The sequence below is a fragment of the Populus alba genome, chromosome 17, assembly GCF_005239225.2.
Source record: "Populus alba chromosome 17, ASM523922v2, whole genome shotgun sequence".
NCBI classification, from domain to species: Eukaryota; Viridiplantae; Streptophyta; class Magnoliopsida; order Malpighiales; family Salicaceae; genus Populus; species Populus alba.
Window position 1 is genome coordinate 4,528,623 of NC_133300.1, and position 13,927 is coordinate 4,542,549.

At 35.0% G+C, this 13,927-nt stretch overlaps 1 protein-coding gene across 1 annotated transcript; it reads right to left on the reverse strand.

Annotated features, from left to right (window-relative positions):
* Positions 1–771: 771 nt before the first annotated feature.
* LOC118038586 (NAC domain-containing protein 72-like) lies at positions 772–1,939 on the reverse strand. The gene is made up of 3 exons (XM_073405518.1): positions 1,794–1,939; positions 1,245–1,548; positions 772–1,137 (listed from the first exon to the last, which is right to left on the reverse strand). Exons 1-3 carry the CDS (start codon positions 1,937–1,939, stop codon positions 781–783), a joined length of 807 nt encoding a protein of 268 aa, XP_073261619.1. The 3' UTR covers positions 772–780.
* Positions 1,940–13,927: the final 11,988 nt, after the last annotated feature.

Here is a 13,927-nt window from a genome sequence, read left to right on the forward strand (position 1 = left end):
TGTTTTCATTATCCTTAAAATATATTACGCTAGATCACATGTTTCACTTTAAGGTTGTTTGATTAGAGAACTTAAATTCAATTGATGTAGATCCAAGAATACCTATAAATGATATATCATTGTAGTTTGTAGCTTATAAACAATGTTACATTAAAACAAGGGCAGCGAAATGATTGATAGGTTGAGGGCCAACACCCCCGTGGTATGATAAATAGATATTATTAAAAATTACTGATATCCCTAGAATGACCGGGGGTTTATTATAAATACACATTATTTAACTCTAATTTGACATGTAATGAAATAAAATTCATGATTCTTGTGAATATAGATGCAATATTGCAGAACAACATTGAATTTGTGTATTTTTCTTGTATAATATCCATCATTATTGTTGCAGGTTTTAAAAAAAATATCAAATAAAAAAATGAATAGATGTTGATTCTTGTTTGAACAAATGTGTATTTAGTTTCTGTTGATATATATCCGAACTTGGCTACAATGGATATTCCCCAATTTTACCAAAAATAGTAGCATCAATGTATTTTAGTATGGATGCAGGATAGCTAATCGGTATAGCTACAATTTTTAGCACCAAGAAAGAAGAACAACGTCGTAAATGAGGGGATAAACAAGTACTGAACAATCGTATTTATTTCTAACATAGCAATAATGACTACAGTAACAGAAAGGCAACGAGACATCCTTCCCTATACCAAAACATGCACAAGCAATTTTTTCTTACATTCATAGCAACCTGGATTTAGATGCAACAAAATCCTAGTTCGTCCAAGACCAAAGACTAGGAAATGGGTGCTCATCACTGGACTCTAACTTCTCTTGCTGCTCCACATAATAGTGACCACTATTAGTACTCGGTGGCGCCGGTAGATAAGGATCATATGGAGACGGTGGTGACTGCTGCATATTGTTCCATTGATAATAGGATTCATGATCATATCCTTCATAATTTGTTGGCCGTGATGAGGTCTGTTCCTGCTGCTGTTGCCCATCGACAAAAATGGTCGAACTTCCGGCTTCGAAATCATTCCTCGATGAATATTGTTTCCTCATACTCTCCATCTCTTCTTGCACGCTTGGTTTCCCCTTGTGCTTAATCTTGCAAAGCCTCCAGTCCTAACAAAATGGAAGTAGTACAAATGAAACAAACATAAGAAGATGCATATAATTAATTAAGACTAATTAACTTAGAACTGAGCACGCAAAAATATTAAAACCAGTACCGTGGTTCTTGATTCAAGGCTGTATTCATGCATAATCCAGTTAGTCTTGACGGCATTATTGCGATTTCTTTCATTGTCCTTGAACCTATGGAATGTTAAAGGCCTCTTGTTCCCAACAAGAAGTTGATCATCGTTATTAGCATGTATTTTCTTGACATGGCTCGTAGCTTTCCACCATCCTCGACCGAGTACTTCCCTCGAATAGTTTGTCTCCCTCGTACAATAGTAGTATCTCTCACCATTGCTTAAAGGAGCGGTTTGATTCCCTGCATGTAACAATTTTGTTATAGAGATCTGACTTAAGCTGTCAGATATCATAGTAAGGTAGAAAATACCATAAACTCAACATTGATACTGTAAATTTCAATGGATGGACAAGATCATGGAATATGATATTATCCCTCTAAACTTCAACCCTAGAAAATATATAGTATACGTGCAAAAAAGCTTGAAAAATTCATTTCCGCTATACCATTATTACAGAGAAAAGGGAAGAGAAATCACGAGCCCTACATGCAGTAGAACAAAGAAATACATAGTGCATATTACGCACATTCAAGATCCTGTGGTTCACGCTCGTAAACATTTGTTTCGAGAATGAAATGAAGTGGCATTTCTTGGCCAGAAGCTTTTCTGTCTAGGAATTGGACGAGCTCTTCATCTGTGGGATTGAACCTGAACCCATGCGGCACCATCTTCGAAGTATACAATGAAGTAGTTTCCCTTTCGTTTTAGAGAGCTAATTCTCTGAAAAACAGCCTCCAATGCTGCTTCCTTATATAGAGCAAAGGGACTAAAAGGTAGATATAGCAAAATACTCAAAGATGAAAACGCAAGCACAATTGATAATGAAACCAATAGAAATTATGCACCGTCCAAAAGGAGAAAAATGGTGTCAATGGCAATGACTTGAGAAAACTTTAATAATGACCTAAAAATTAGCCTAAAAAAACCGGTAGTTCTAACCAAAAAAAAAAAAAAAAACTGATTATATGACAACCGACTTGAATTGATGCCAGATAATATACAAGGGATCCAATCAGATCCAGTTATATCAAATCAAACTCAAAAGGTTACATCCCATGCACCTTAAGCCACTATCATATTTAACAGATTTATTATCAGAAATTTATATCGGTATTTACACTAGTAATCTATCAGTATATATATTACTAACAGACTCACAAACAAAAACAATCCATCAAAAACTCTCATCAATAATTTATAAATTGTTGATGAGTCTATCGATAATAAATATATTGATGGATTTACAAATAGATAAGGCGTGCCAAAAAAATTTTACACCGGTGTTTTTATTTGTCTGTTAGTATCAGTAAATATAATATATCACCAACAAAATACCATCTATAATTTTGTATGTGAGTTAATAGTAGCAGTGGTATTTGCAGTAATTTTTTTCCAACTCTCTGTAATATACCGACGATCTAGTATCGTCAGTAACCTCATCAGTAATAGTGGCATTTGTAGTAATTCTTTTTCAACTGTCTAGAATATAAAGATAGAGTTGTGTTGTTGGTAACATCGTAAATAATATTTTTTTTTAAATAATAAAAAAATAAATTATTTATTACAAATTTAAATATTTGTATGTTCAAATACAATAAATTTAAAATAAAGATGGCACTAGAGGAGGAGGAGGAGGTTGGTCGTCGCCGGGACCATGGGGCCAATTATCGCCGGGACCATGAGGCCAATTAGGAGGTGCTCATGAACCACCCATCTATGATCTCATCTCCATTACCAATTGATGGGGTTATTCATGATCAGTAGTAAGTCATTAACATTTATCATTAAGATGGGTCGTCCGAGTCAGTACTCATTGGTCGAACATTGTCGCGAACTCTGGAGTTTGAGTGCTTGGAATCGATTGCGAGCATCCAAACGGTTGAAGCATTACAGGTCATCCACAAGTTCTCAGTTGTAGTATTAGAGAGTTCACATGCATGACTTCTATTGAGTCCACCAGATAATCTTACCTCCAATCACAAATTTGGATCGAGATCCAGATAGGTCAAAGGGTCATCTATGTGTCTACTCCCTTAACCGATAGTTATATGTATATTAGAAAGAAAAAATAAATTCATTAAATTAAAGGAAATACTAACTTAAGAAAAAAAGAGATTGAAAACCAACATACCACAAAGTGTTAAGCTCGACTATCCACAAGCTGCTGCACTTTTTTTTTTTTTTTTTTTGCAGTCATCACTTTGCACATGCGTTTTTTAAAAAAGCTTCATCGAGCTTGACTCATGTCTAAGAACCGTAGCCTGAAAGAGAAAAAAATGTTGCCAGCTAAATATATTTATAAAAAACAACTAATAAAAAATGGATGTAATAAAAAAATCTTTTCATATGCTTTGTATAAAAAAAAAACAGAACAGAGCCGTCGGTGTATATGGTAACGAAATCGTGAACATGCTGGTTTTGATTTTCTACACCAGATTGTGACCATTGCATGAAACGCGTGAATGTCACTTGCTGAATGGATTTTTCCCATACAACCTCTGAGATATGCAGCAATCTGAAATCTTTCTAAACCATCACATCATTATAACTTGAAAACTCTCTTTTTTTTACAAATTTTTTAGCTTTCTTTTACGTCTCGTATAAAAAATCACACAACTTATATGGTACAAATTAATTATTTGTTAGTAAATGCAAAATAAAATTTTAATATTTGAAAGAAAAAAACTATCCTGAATTCAATCTTACCTAATTGCAATATTATTCTCTCAAACCCTCCTCACAATATTATTTTTAACTCTCTCCCATTCAAATTTTTCTTTGAAGTAAAAATTTATAAAAGAAAAATTTTAGTAATTTCAATAAATGGTCCAAATTAACATAAAAGAATATTTAAGTTAGTAAAACCTATGCAACAACCGATATTTAACTTTATGGTGAACACCTAAGCAACAACCGATAATTTACTATGATTTGTGCAACTATCTCATAATGGTTCATTATAATCTTTTAAAAAATAAAAAAATATCACCGCATCTACATTAGGTTCTTATTTATGATTGGACATTGACTGGTATGACCCTGATTTATTCTCATTGCATTTATAACCATATTCCTACAAGGATTATTGTTAAATTGAGCTGACTTTATATTTGTACAACCAATTTAGCTATGTTTTCTTGCTCATTCAACAATTAATTTAGGCTTTCTATTTGTACCAATTCAGCAAAAAAGCTCCAAAAAAAAAAAATTCGGTCCAATTGAGTTGTCTTTTATACTATATATAGTTCCATCTAATGTGATAAATTTGATATTGTTTATTATAATATAATTTTATCGAGTTGAATTGACAAGATGTGATTAATATATGATAATTTTTCAGAAATAAAATTCATGAGTAAATTATTGGTCGAGGTTATTCAACCACAATAGCTGAATTGGAGATAATTTCCAAGTAACATAAACTAACAATTTAAGCCATGGAATTAGACCACAAGAGCCTTCTTATTTTTTTTTTGATAGTAATCGAGAATATTATAAATAATATGCCCCCATTAAGGAGATGAGGGCTGATAAAGAAGATTACATGGGAAATTAAAAATACATTAAGAAAACAAGGAATCTAAAGACCTGACTAGTTAGTCCAGTTCATAATACATTCAGGATTCCTATAAAGATCAGAGCCCGTATAGCTGAAATTTTTAACAAAGGACTTCAACCAAAAGGCCAACCAATGAAAGGTGAGGTCAAAAATCACATCCCAGTCTGGAGTTTTGTTGTCAAAGATCATGTGGTTGCGCGCTATCCAAATTGAACAGTATAATCCTTTACAGAGAAGGGTAATTGCCTGACGCTGAAATTTTTCTTTTACCATGTTGGACCATTCCTGAAGGTTATGATATGGTTCTTTTGGTAGACAACCTACACACCCAAACCAACTAAATAGTCTGCCCTAAAGAGACCATGATTTTGGACAAAGATGGAAAAGATGATGTGTAGTCTCAATCTCCTTACAGCAGAAAGGACAAAGAGCTTCCTCGTAAATGATGATTCTCCTCTCAGCTAAGAAACCCTTTGTGCAGACACTGTCATTGAAAAGAAGCCATATGCCACAAGAGCCTTCTTATTGACATCATCCCATGCGCCACAGGAGTGATAAATTGTTTCTCAAGGAAAGAAACCGGGGGGGGGGGTGGTGAAAATATGCACAAGATGCTGTTTTGCTATGGCTTACGCCGTGTAAAAGGGCTAGAATTTCCCTAATTATCAACCTGGTCTTTCATTTTCCTATTCCTACTTGTCACTTTAAGGTCTAAGTAGTCACAGAAAGTCAAATATTTGCAAAGATTCATTTCCTGGAAAGTGAAGGGCTTGATTGAGCTCATGAAATGATCTCCACAAGACCCAAAGGTGTGTGTGGGATCATCAGCCAGGAAACTTCTTAGTTGCTAGTATTATTATGTGCCAAGATCAGTAACTTCCTAGTAGCTAGCATTATTAATTTTGTGACAAGATCAGTATCTTCTGTTCTTCGTTTTAATGATTTCTGATCACTCCATTTTAATAAATAATATATCACTAGAAATTATTGGGCCCAAGAATGACACTTAAACGTAAGGAAATGGAAAGGATTACTAGCAAATAAGTAGCCAAGATCACAATTGATTCAAAACTTAATTAATTTAATGATTTTAGTTGACTCGGTTTTATGTTCTTTTATTTGATGCAAGAAAAAGCCTTCTATGATGAGAATCCATGAGAATCTTAAGCCATATGTAATTTAGTGGACCACTTTTAATATCCAGTCAATTTTATATGGTTGTAATGAGTTTGGTTGGATATATGCAAGATTATGAATGATAAATAAATAAAAAGCTAACGAGACCATTCAATAAATATTTTTCTAAATATATTTAATTTAATTTAAAATTTTATAAAAAAAATATATTAATAAATACCAGCATTCATATATAACACGCTTTTTAAACCTGGTCTATTTAATGATTTACGCATCCGAGTCTTTCATGAATCTAAAATAATAATTGTTTAACCCATGTTTTTTTTTTTAATAAAAAAACAAGTTGTTTTGTTCAATTTGTTTTTTAAAAAATTAGCCTTTTAAAAGAATCCGGAAATAATTTAGTTTAGTATTGTTTTGAAAAACTAATCCCTGGAATCGTCATCAATCATACATCTTTGCTCATTCGTCCATGGTATGCTAGCTAGCTGTACAGCTTGTACTTATCTAGGGCAAGTATTCCTTGATATGGAATCATCATCAAATCATACATCTTTGCTCATTTGTCCATGGTACTGCTAGCTGCGTAGCCTGTACTTATCCCAGGCAAGTAGTCTTTGACATGGAATCATCATCAATCATACATCTTTGCTCCTTCGTCCATGGGCATCTTGTTCTTTTGTCCCTTGACGGCATTTGATATAATCTTCACACTTGATTGTGGGCTATGTTTTTGTGTTAGAAAGCATGGTGTGGTTTGGTAAATGAGTAAAATATAGGTTTAAAGATGTGGGATTCATGTTCAATTTGTGGTCTAACTACATGTTAATGAAAAGCATGTTTCACCGTTTTTAAAGATTCATGTGCAAAATGTAATAAGCCTTGAAGACCGTTTATTTTTACCAAAATATTTCAATCTTCTCTTCTCGTTCTCCTTACAGAATCCAGTTCAAGACTCTCATTGTCCGGTGATTCAAATCTATGCCAACCTCTTCCACCGTTGAAGAACCTCTCTCTAAATCCAGTGTTTTCATCCTTTTTTTTTTTTTTTTTTTCTAGCCACAAAACACATAAATCAAAACCAGATCTACACTACACACCACCTATCCACGACCAAGATCAATAAAAACCAACACCTAATTTTAAGAGGAAGTTTATCTAGTTAGGTTTTGGATTTGTTTTCTAGTGGTCACGAGTTTGATTTCTCTCAAGGTTATTAAAAGCTTACATGGTAATTAACTTTAAGACTCGTAAAATTAATAGAAATACTAGCAAACTGGCCTGGACATCAACTTAAAAAAAAAAAAAAAACCAACCCAGATCTTTTGTTATTAAATCTTGTAATCTCTTCTTCATGTACAACCAAGTGTGTTAATGTTAGTGTTTGTGTAGAATTTTATTTTCAAGTAGTTAGAATTAAATATGTATTGATTGTTTCAATTTCAAGTATGGAAACAATTGATATCCTATTTAGTAATTTCATGTTCATCCATAATTTTAATCATAATTTTACGTAAAGTAATCACACAAAAAAGTGTTTTTTCAAAAATTATTTTTCTAAAATCGTAAACATAAAAGTAATTACAAATCCAAAAATAATCTTAGTCGATGAGACAGTAAAATTTTTTTATTTTAAGATTAATACTCAGGGGAATTAATTAAAAATGATATAAAGATATTCTTTAACAATACGATAAGAATGTAATTATTTAGCATCCGACATAGATAATCAAGACTAGTAATATTGTACTCGATCAATAAATGATAGAAAGAGAAGGTATTATAATCTGTGGATACCTCTCGATGTCTTAATTAGTAAGGCTTCGTCTTATGTAGAGAGTGCAAAACTTCTGTGTACACACACAAGGCTTCGTTTTATGTGGAGAGTGCAAAACTTCTGTGTACACACACACACACACACACACACACACATATGGACCGAATTATTAAATACAAGACTGGAGCAGTGCTACAGGGCAGAAGCATGCCTTGACCATTAATATGTCAGGTTAAATTCTAGCATTCAAAAGTAATGTCGCAAGTGTTCTCAAATAACCAAATTGATATAAATCATAAAAACGACTTGTACAGGGAGGATATCTTTCACTAGTCAAGAATCAAGATCTCCTCGTGGAATTTTTTTTTTTTGTCAGGTTATACTAAATCTTCCATTGCATCGATCAATGGATAATCTCTTAGATTTGGTGTATCTTGTGATTGTGCCATTGTAACCTTATATATGATATTAGTTCAAAAAAAGAAACAACATGTGAACACATAGATCTTGAATCTTGAACTTTTAGAATGCAATGAAGAATATTGAGTCCTCGAATATTTTCTCCTGTTGCTTTTGAGCAGGTGAGGAGCTGGGAGGCACAAAGCATATCTTCATCTTTATATGGGGTGGGGATGACTGTAAAGTTCCAAAACAGGTGTTTAATTGCCTAAATTGACGAGAAACATTATGTTTTGATTTTTTCCCCCATCCTTTATGTTTTTAAAGATATCCAGACTCCAAAGAAAATTGGTTATGGTGCTAAAAAGAGAGAGCTTTATTGATAATGGAAAGTTCAAGTAAGTTGTAACAAGTTTACTTTGTTGATAAGTTTGACAAACATCAGAATTTAGAAACTTGGCAGTGGTACAGGTGCTTAGTTCATATCTCTATTGGATAATTTAATATATAAGTTCCTTGCACTGATAATGAAAACTATGAATATATCAATAAAATATTAATGCTTTATGACTCCTTTATCTAAAATATTTAGTATAATGACCATTTACTTGATCTTATAACAAGCTCCGTTGCTGCTAGTTAACTTCTATTTCCAAGTGCTTAGCTTTTGCGTTCTTAGTGGTCAACGTTTCTTTCATCTCGTTGAAGTCGATGTGCTTTATGATTCAATTCATCTCATTTTCTGGAGAGAAAAAAGAAAGGGTATTGAGTCTTTAATTTCCGTGCAAATAAGATTTTCTTTTTCCCTTTTAATATGTAATATAAGGAAGAAACTAAACGGATCTTGGGTTATATAGTTTGAATTATATACATTTTAATAAAAATCTCAAACCTAATAATTACTTAGATGATGTGGAAAATCTAGCAAATATGTTCGAATGGTTCAGACTTTAGAAGAAGAAATAAATATAACCTTTAATTAAATTAGATTGTTGTAAACAAAAGTAATGTCGCAAGTGTTCTCAAATAACCAATTTGATATAAATCATAAAAACGACTTGTACATGGAGAATATCTTGCACTAGTCAAGAATCAAGATCTCCTCCTTGTGGATTAATATTTTTTTTTTTGCTAGGTTATACTAAATATGAACATATCGATAAAATATTAACACTTTATGACTCCTTTTGCTAAAATATTATGTATATTGACCCTTTGCTTGATCTTATAACTTCTATTTCCAAGTGCTTAGCTTTTGCTTTCTTAGTGGTCTAGTTTTCTATCATCTCTTTTGTCGCACGTCAAAATCCGCGCAGCATCGGCTGATATTTTTTTGTCTCTCCTCGTTTTGTGTTGGTTGCTTTGATTGGTTCGTTGAAGTCGACACCTAGTAATTAATTGCAGGTTACTAGGAAACTGAGCGTACTATTCTTGTCAGAGATCGCGGGTAAGAGACTGGTTGTGGTTAGGAAAGGTATTAGCACCCCTAACGCACCCTACCTGAGGTAAGCTGCTTCGTGAATTTGATGTGTTAAAGAAGTTTTAATAATTGTCTTTTCATCGAATATTAGAAATACAACTTACGTATAAGTTAATAATTCTTGACCGTGATCCAATCAAAATATTAAATTCTTCTTTAATCCTTACAATTTTATCATAAAAAAATATATAAAAAAATAAAACAAATACAAACACACACATACACTTTCACTATATTTTTTGTTTCTTTTCTTTTTCCTTTTTTTTTTTCTTCCATATTTACAAAATACAAATTACAAAAACTCGAAACTAAACAAATATTACATTAAACAATTTAAAAATTACAAAAATGACCCAAAACAACCCGGAACAGTGTCAGGCCAACTTCTAGAGCTGTCGGAACAGTGGTGGCGCGCTGTTCCACGCGCCACCAGGAGCCACTGGCGGCTTATGGATTCACGCACCACCGCCGATGAAGGTGGCAGAAACTGGTGGATCGGGAACCTCTTCCTCTTCTCTGTCTCCCTGCGCCGGCGATGACCTGCAGCAACAATAAAAACACAACAACTAGTTGATTTTAGTTTTTATTTCCTTTTTTTTTGAAATCTGCTTCGGTTTTTTTTCTTCTTGTCAGATCTGGCTTCTCCTTCTCTTCTTCTCGGTTTCGGATCCGCTTCTCGGTTTCAGATCCGCTTCTTTCTACAGATCGGTCTGTTATGTGTTTCTTCTTCTTCTCCTCTGCTTCAGGTGGCGGGCAGTTGGCAGCGGTGAATCTGTGGCTAGGTGTGGACGGCACTGCCAGTTGATAGAGTGGACGGCGCTGGTGGCTCAGTGGGCGTGCTGCTGAGTGGTCTTCACTCCTGTTGGTGGTAGCGGCCTGTGATGGCTGCCGGTCGGTTGATTGCCTTTGAAAGGCTGGTCGATGGGGATGAGGGAAACGGTTCGGTTGAGAGGGGAAGTGGGCGAGGGCAGGCTGTTGTTGTTCTGATGGGTGTTCAGGTGAGAAAGGGAAGATCTGTGGCTTGGAGGAACGGAGTGGCTGCTCCGGTTTTGTTTTGAAAGAGAGGGGGTTGTCGGTTTGTTGCCGGCTACTGAGGGGAAGAAGAAAATCAAAGGGGAGGGTCAGCCGGCCTCTGTAAACAGGGAAAGGGAGGCTTGCAGCCGCCCCTGCTCTCTCTGGTTTTTTTTTGCTCAATGGGAAGGGGGGCGCACCGCTCCTTGAAAAAAAGATGGGTTTAGGGTTAGGGTTTTCTATTTTTGTATTTTTCTGATGTTTCAAAATTGTCCTCCCCTTTGAGTGTGTTGAGGGGACCAATATTTATAGGCAAAAATGTTGCTAGGTTTCCAAAACTTGGCCCTCAACTTCTTTCTTTTTGTAAATTTTGATTTTTTCTTAATTTTTTTGTATTTTTTGAAAATGAGCAATATCCACGTCGACTCAATAAGGAAAATAAAAAATTTTAAAAATGACGCGTGAAAAGTTGAACGCGTTCGAAAGACCTTTGAAAATTTAAATTCTTTTTAGACGACGCTGAAAATGCTAAAAATGACAAAAATATATTAAAAAACACTTTTTTTGAATTTTCATTGTATTTCTCAATTATTGGATTTTTTCTGAAAATTTATAAAACATGGGTCAAAAATTGGGTAGCAAACAGATGCCCCCTTTTTACAATGCTTACGAAGCAAAACTCCTCAATGTTTTGCATAGTAAGCTTTGTAAAGAAAAACTTGTTTTCCTAACTTGTTGTGTCCACTCATCTAAAGACCTTACTTTTTTTCTTCTTCTTATTATTATTATTATTTTTTTCCTGTTAACTTGAGATCCCATCTGGTGACCTCTTTTATCAAAACCAAAGAATGTGTGTAGCTCGGTCAACCTGAAATCTCATTTGGCAATTCCATTTAACCAAAGCCACCGGAGGTCCTATCTGGCGACCTCATCAAAACTGGAACTAAAAACTTGCGTGCAACTTGATCAACTTGAAATCCATCTGGCGATTCCCTTTAACCAAAGCCACCGGAGGTCCCATCTGGCGACCTCATTAACTGGAACTAAAAACTGCAAGTAGGTTGGTCAACCTGAAATCCCATCTGGCGATTCCCTTTAACCAAAGCCACCTGAGATCCCATCTGGCAACCTCATTAACTTGAACTAAAAACTTTGTGTAGCTCGGTCAACCTGAAATCCCATCTGGCGGATTCCCTTTAACCAAAGCTACATGAGATCCCATCTAGCGACCTCATTAAACCAAAAACAAAAAAAATATGTGTAACTCGTTTAACCTGAAATCCCATCTGGTGATTCCCTTTAACCAAAGCTACATGAGATCCCATCTAGCGACCTCATTAAACAAAAACCAAAAAATGTGTAAAAAGTGGTCTATTATAATGGGTGACCTACCCATGTGAAAAGAATATGAAAAGCGGTCTCGTTGTGATGGGTAACCTACCCAAATGGAAAAAATATGAAGTGCGGCCTCATTGTAATGGGTGACCTACCCAAAGAAAAAGGAAAGAGTGGTCTCATTGTAATGGGTGACCTACCCAAGTGGAAGAATGGCCTCATTGTAATGGGTGACTTACCCAAGTAAAAAATTATGAAGAATTGGTCGCGTTGTAATGGGTGAACTACCCAAGAAAAAGGAAAGAGTGGTCTCATTGTGATGGGTGACCTAACCCAGGTGGAAGGATGTCTCATTGTAAATGGGTGACCTACCCAAGAAAAAGGAAAAAGCCGGTCTTATGTAATGGGTGACCTACCAGGTGAAAGAATGGTCTCGTTGTATATGGTGACTACCTAGATAAAAAAACATGGAGAATTGGTTGCATTGTAATGGGTGACCTATACCTAGAAAATGTTGGTGAGGGCTCAAAGATGCACTCAAAAGGAGGTAGGGTTTAGAAAACGCACTAGGGGCCTGAGAAGTGAGGGCTCAAAGGCGTACTCGAAATGAGGTAGGGTTAGAAAACACACTGCCCGAGATGTGAAGGCTAAATGGCGCACTCAAACAGAAATGAGGGCTCAAAGACGCACTTAAAATGAGGTAGGGTTAAAAAACGCACTACCTGAATGGTGGTGGCTCAAAGGCACACTTGGAATGAGGATAGGATTAGAAAATGCACTACCTGAGAAGTTAGGGCTCAAAAAGGCGCACTTGAAATGAGGTAGGGGTTTAAGAAAACGCACTACTTGAGAAATGGTGGCTCAAAGGCGCACACAAAAGGAAGTGAGGGCTCAAAGGCGCACTCGAAATAAGGTATGGTTAGAAAACGCACTACCCAAAAGGTGATGATGAAACACTAATCTGACAATGTTGAAAGCAATGCATTATGGTCAATATGCATGTATACTTACCTGAGAAAATATAGGTCCCCATTTCTTCATGGTGTCTTTCTTTTCTCAAAAGTTGGAGTGTTGGCAGTGAACTTTGATAGCTTTTTCGCTCTTGCTTACTTGAGTCATCTCTTGTGATTTTGACCTCTAGGAAAGACTTGATATCATCATACTTCTTTGTCCTCCGTCTTTTGTCTCAAGGGTTGCCAATTTTGCCCGACATTTTCTTAGAAAGGGAATCATGGAGCCAACCCTATCATGCATTTTTTTTTTATTTGCCCCCTAGCTTGATCATGCCCCCAAGTATTCAAATCAGGTTTGGCGATAAGGTTCTGCGAAGGAAGGTTTGACAAGGAGTTGTTTTCATGCAAATTTTTTTGGAATTTCAAAGCTATTCCAAACACATAAATCTTTTGACATCGATTCAAAACAAACTCATTCTGCAAGAAATTCCAAGTGATTCCTGTTGCTACCGCAATTTTGACCCATGTTTTGATATATTTTCAAAAAAAATCCAAAAAAATTTGAGAAAAAGCAAAGAAATCAAAAAATATGTTTTTTATATATATTTTCGTCATTTTAGCATTTTCAACGTCGTCTAAAAAAAGAATTTAAATTGTTAAAAGATTTTCAAACGCGTTCGACGTTTCACGCGTCATTTTTAAAATCATTGATTTTCCGGCATGTGAGTCGATGTTTATATTACTCGTTTTCAAAAAAAATACAAAAAAAATAAGAAAAATCAAAATTTACAAAAAGAAAGAAGTTTTGAGGGACCAAGTTGAAAAAACCTAGCAACATTTTTGCCTATAAAATACTGGTCTTTTAACTCAAACAAAGGGGGGCTAATTTTGGAAACACCAGAAAATTCAACAAAAAACCCTAAACCACAAAAAACCCTAAAATCCCTCTCTAACCAAAGGGAGCCGCCGGAGCCCCCCTTCCCCCCTTGGTTTTAATTTTTTTTT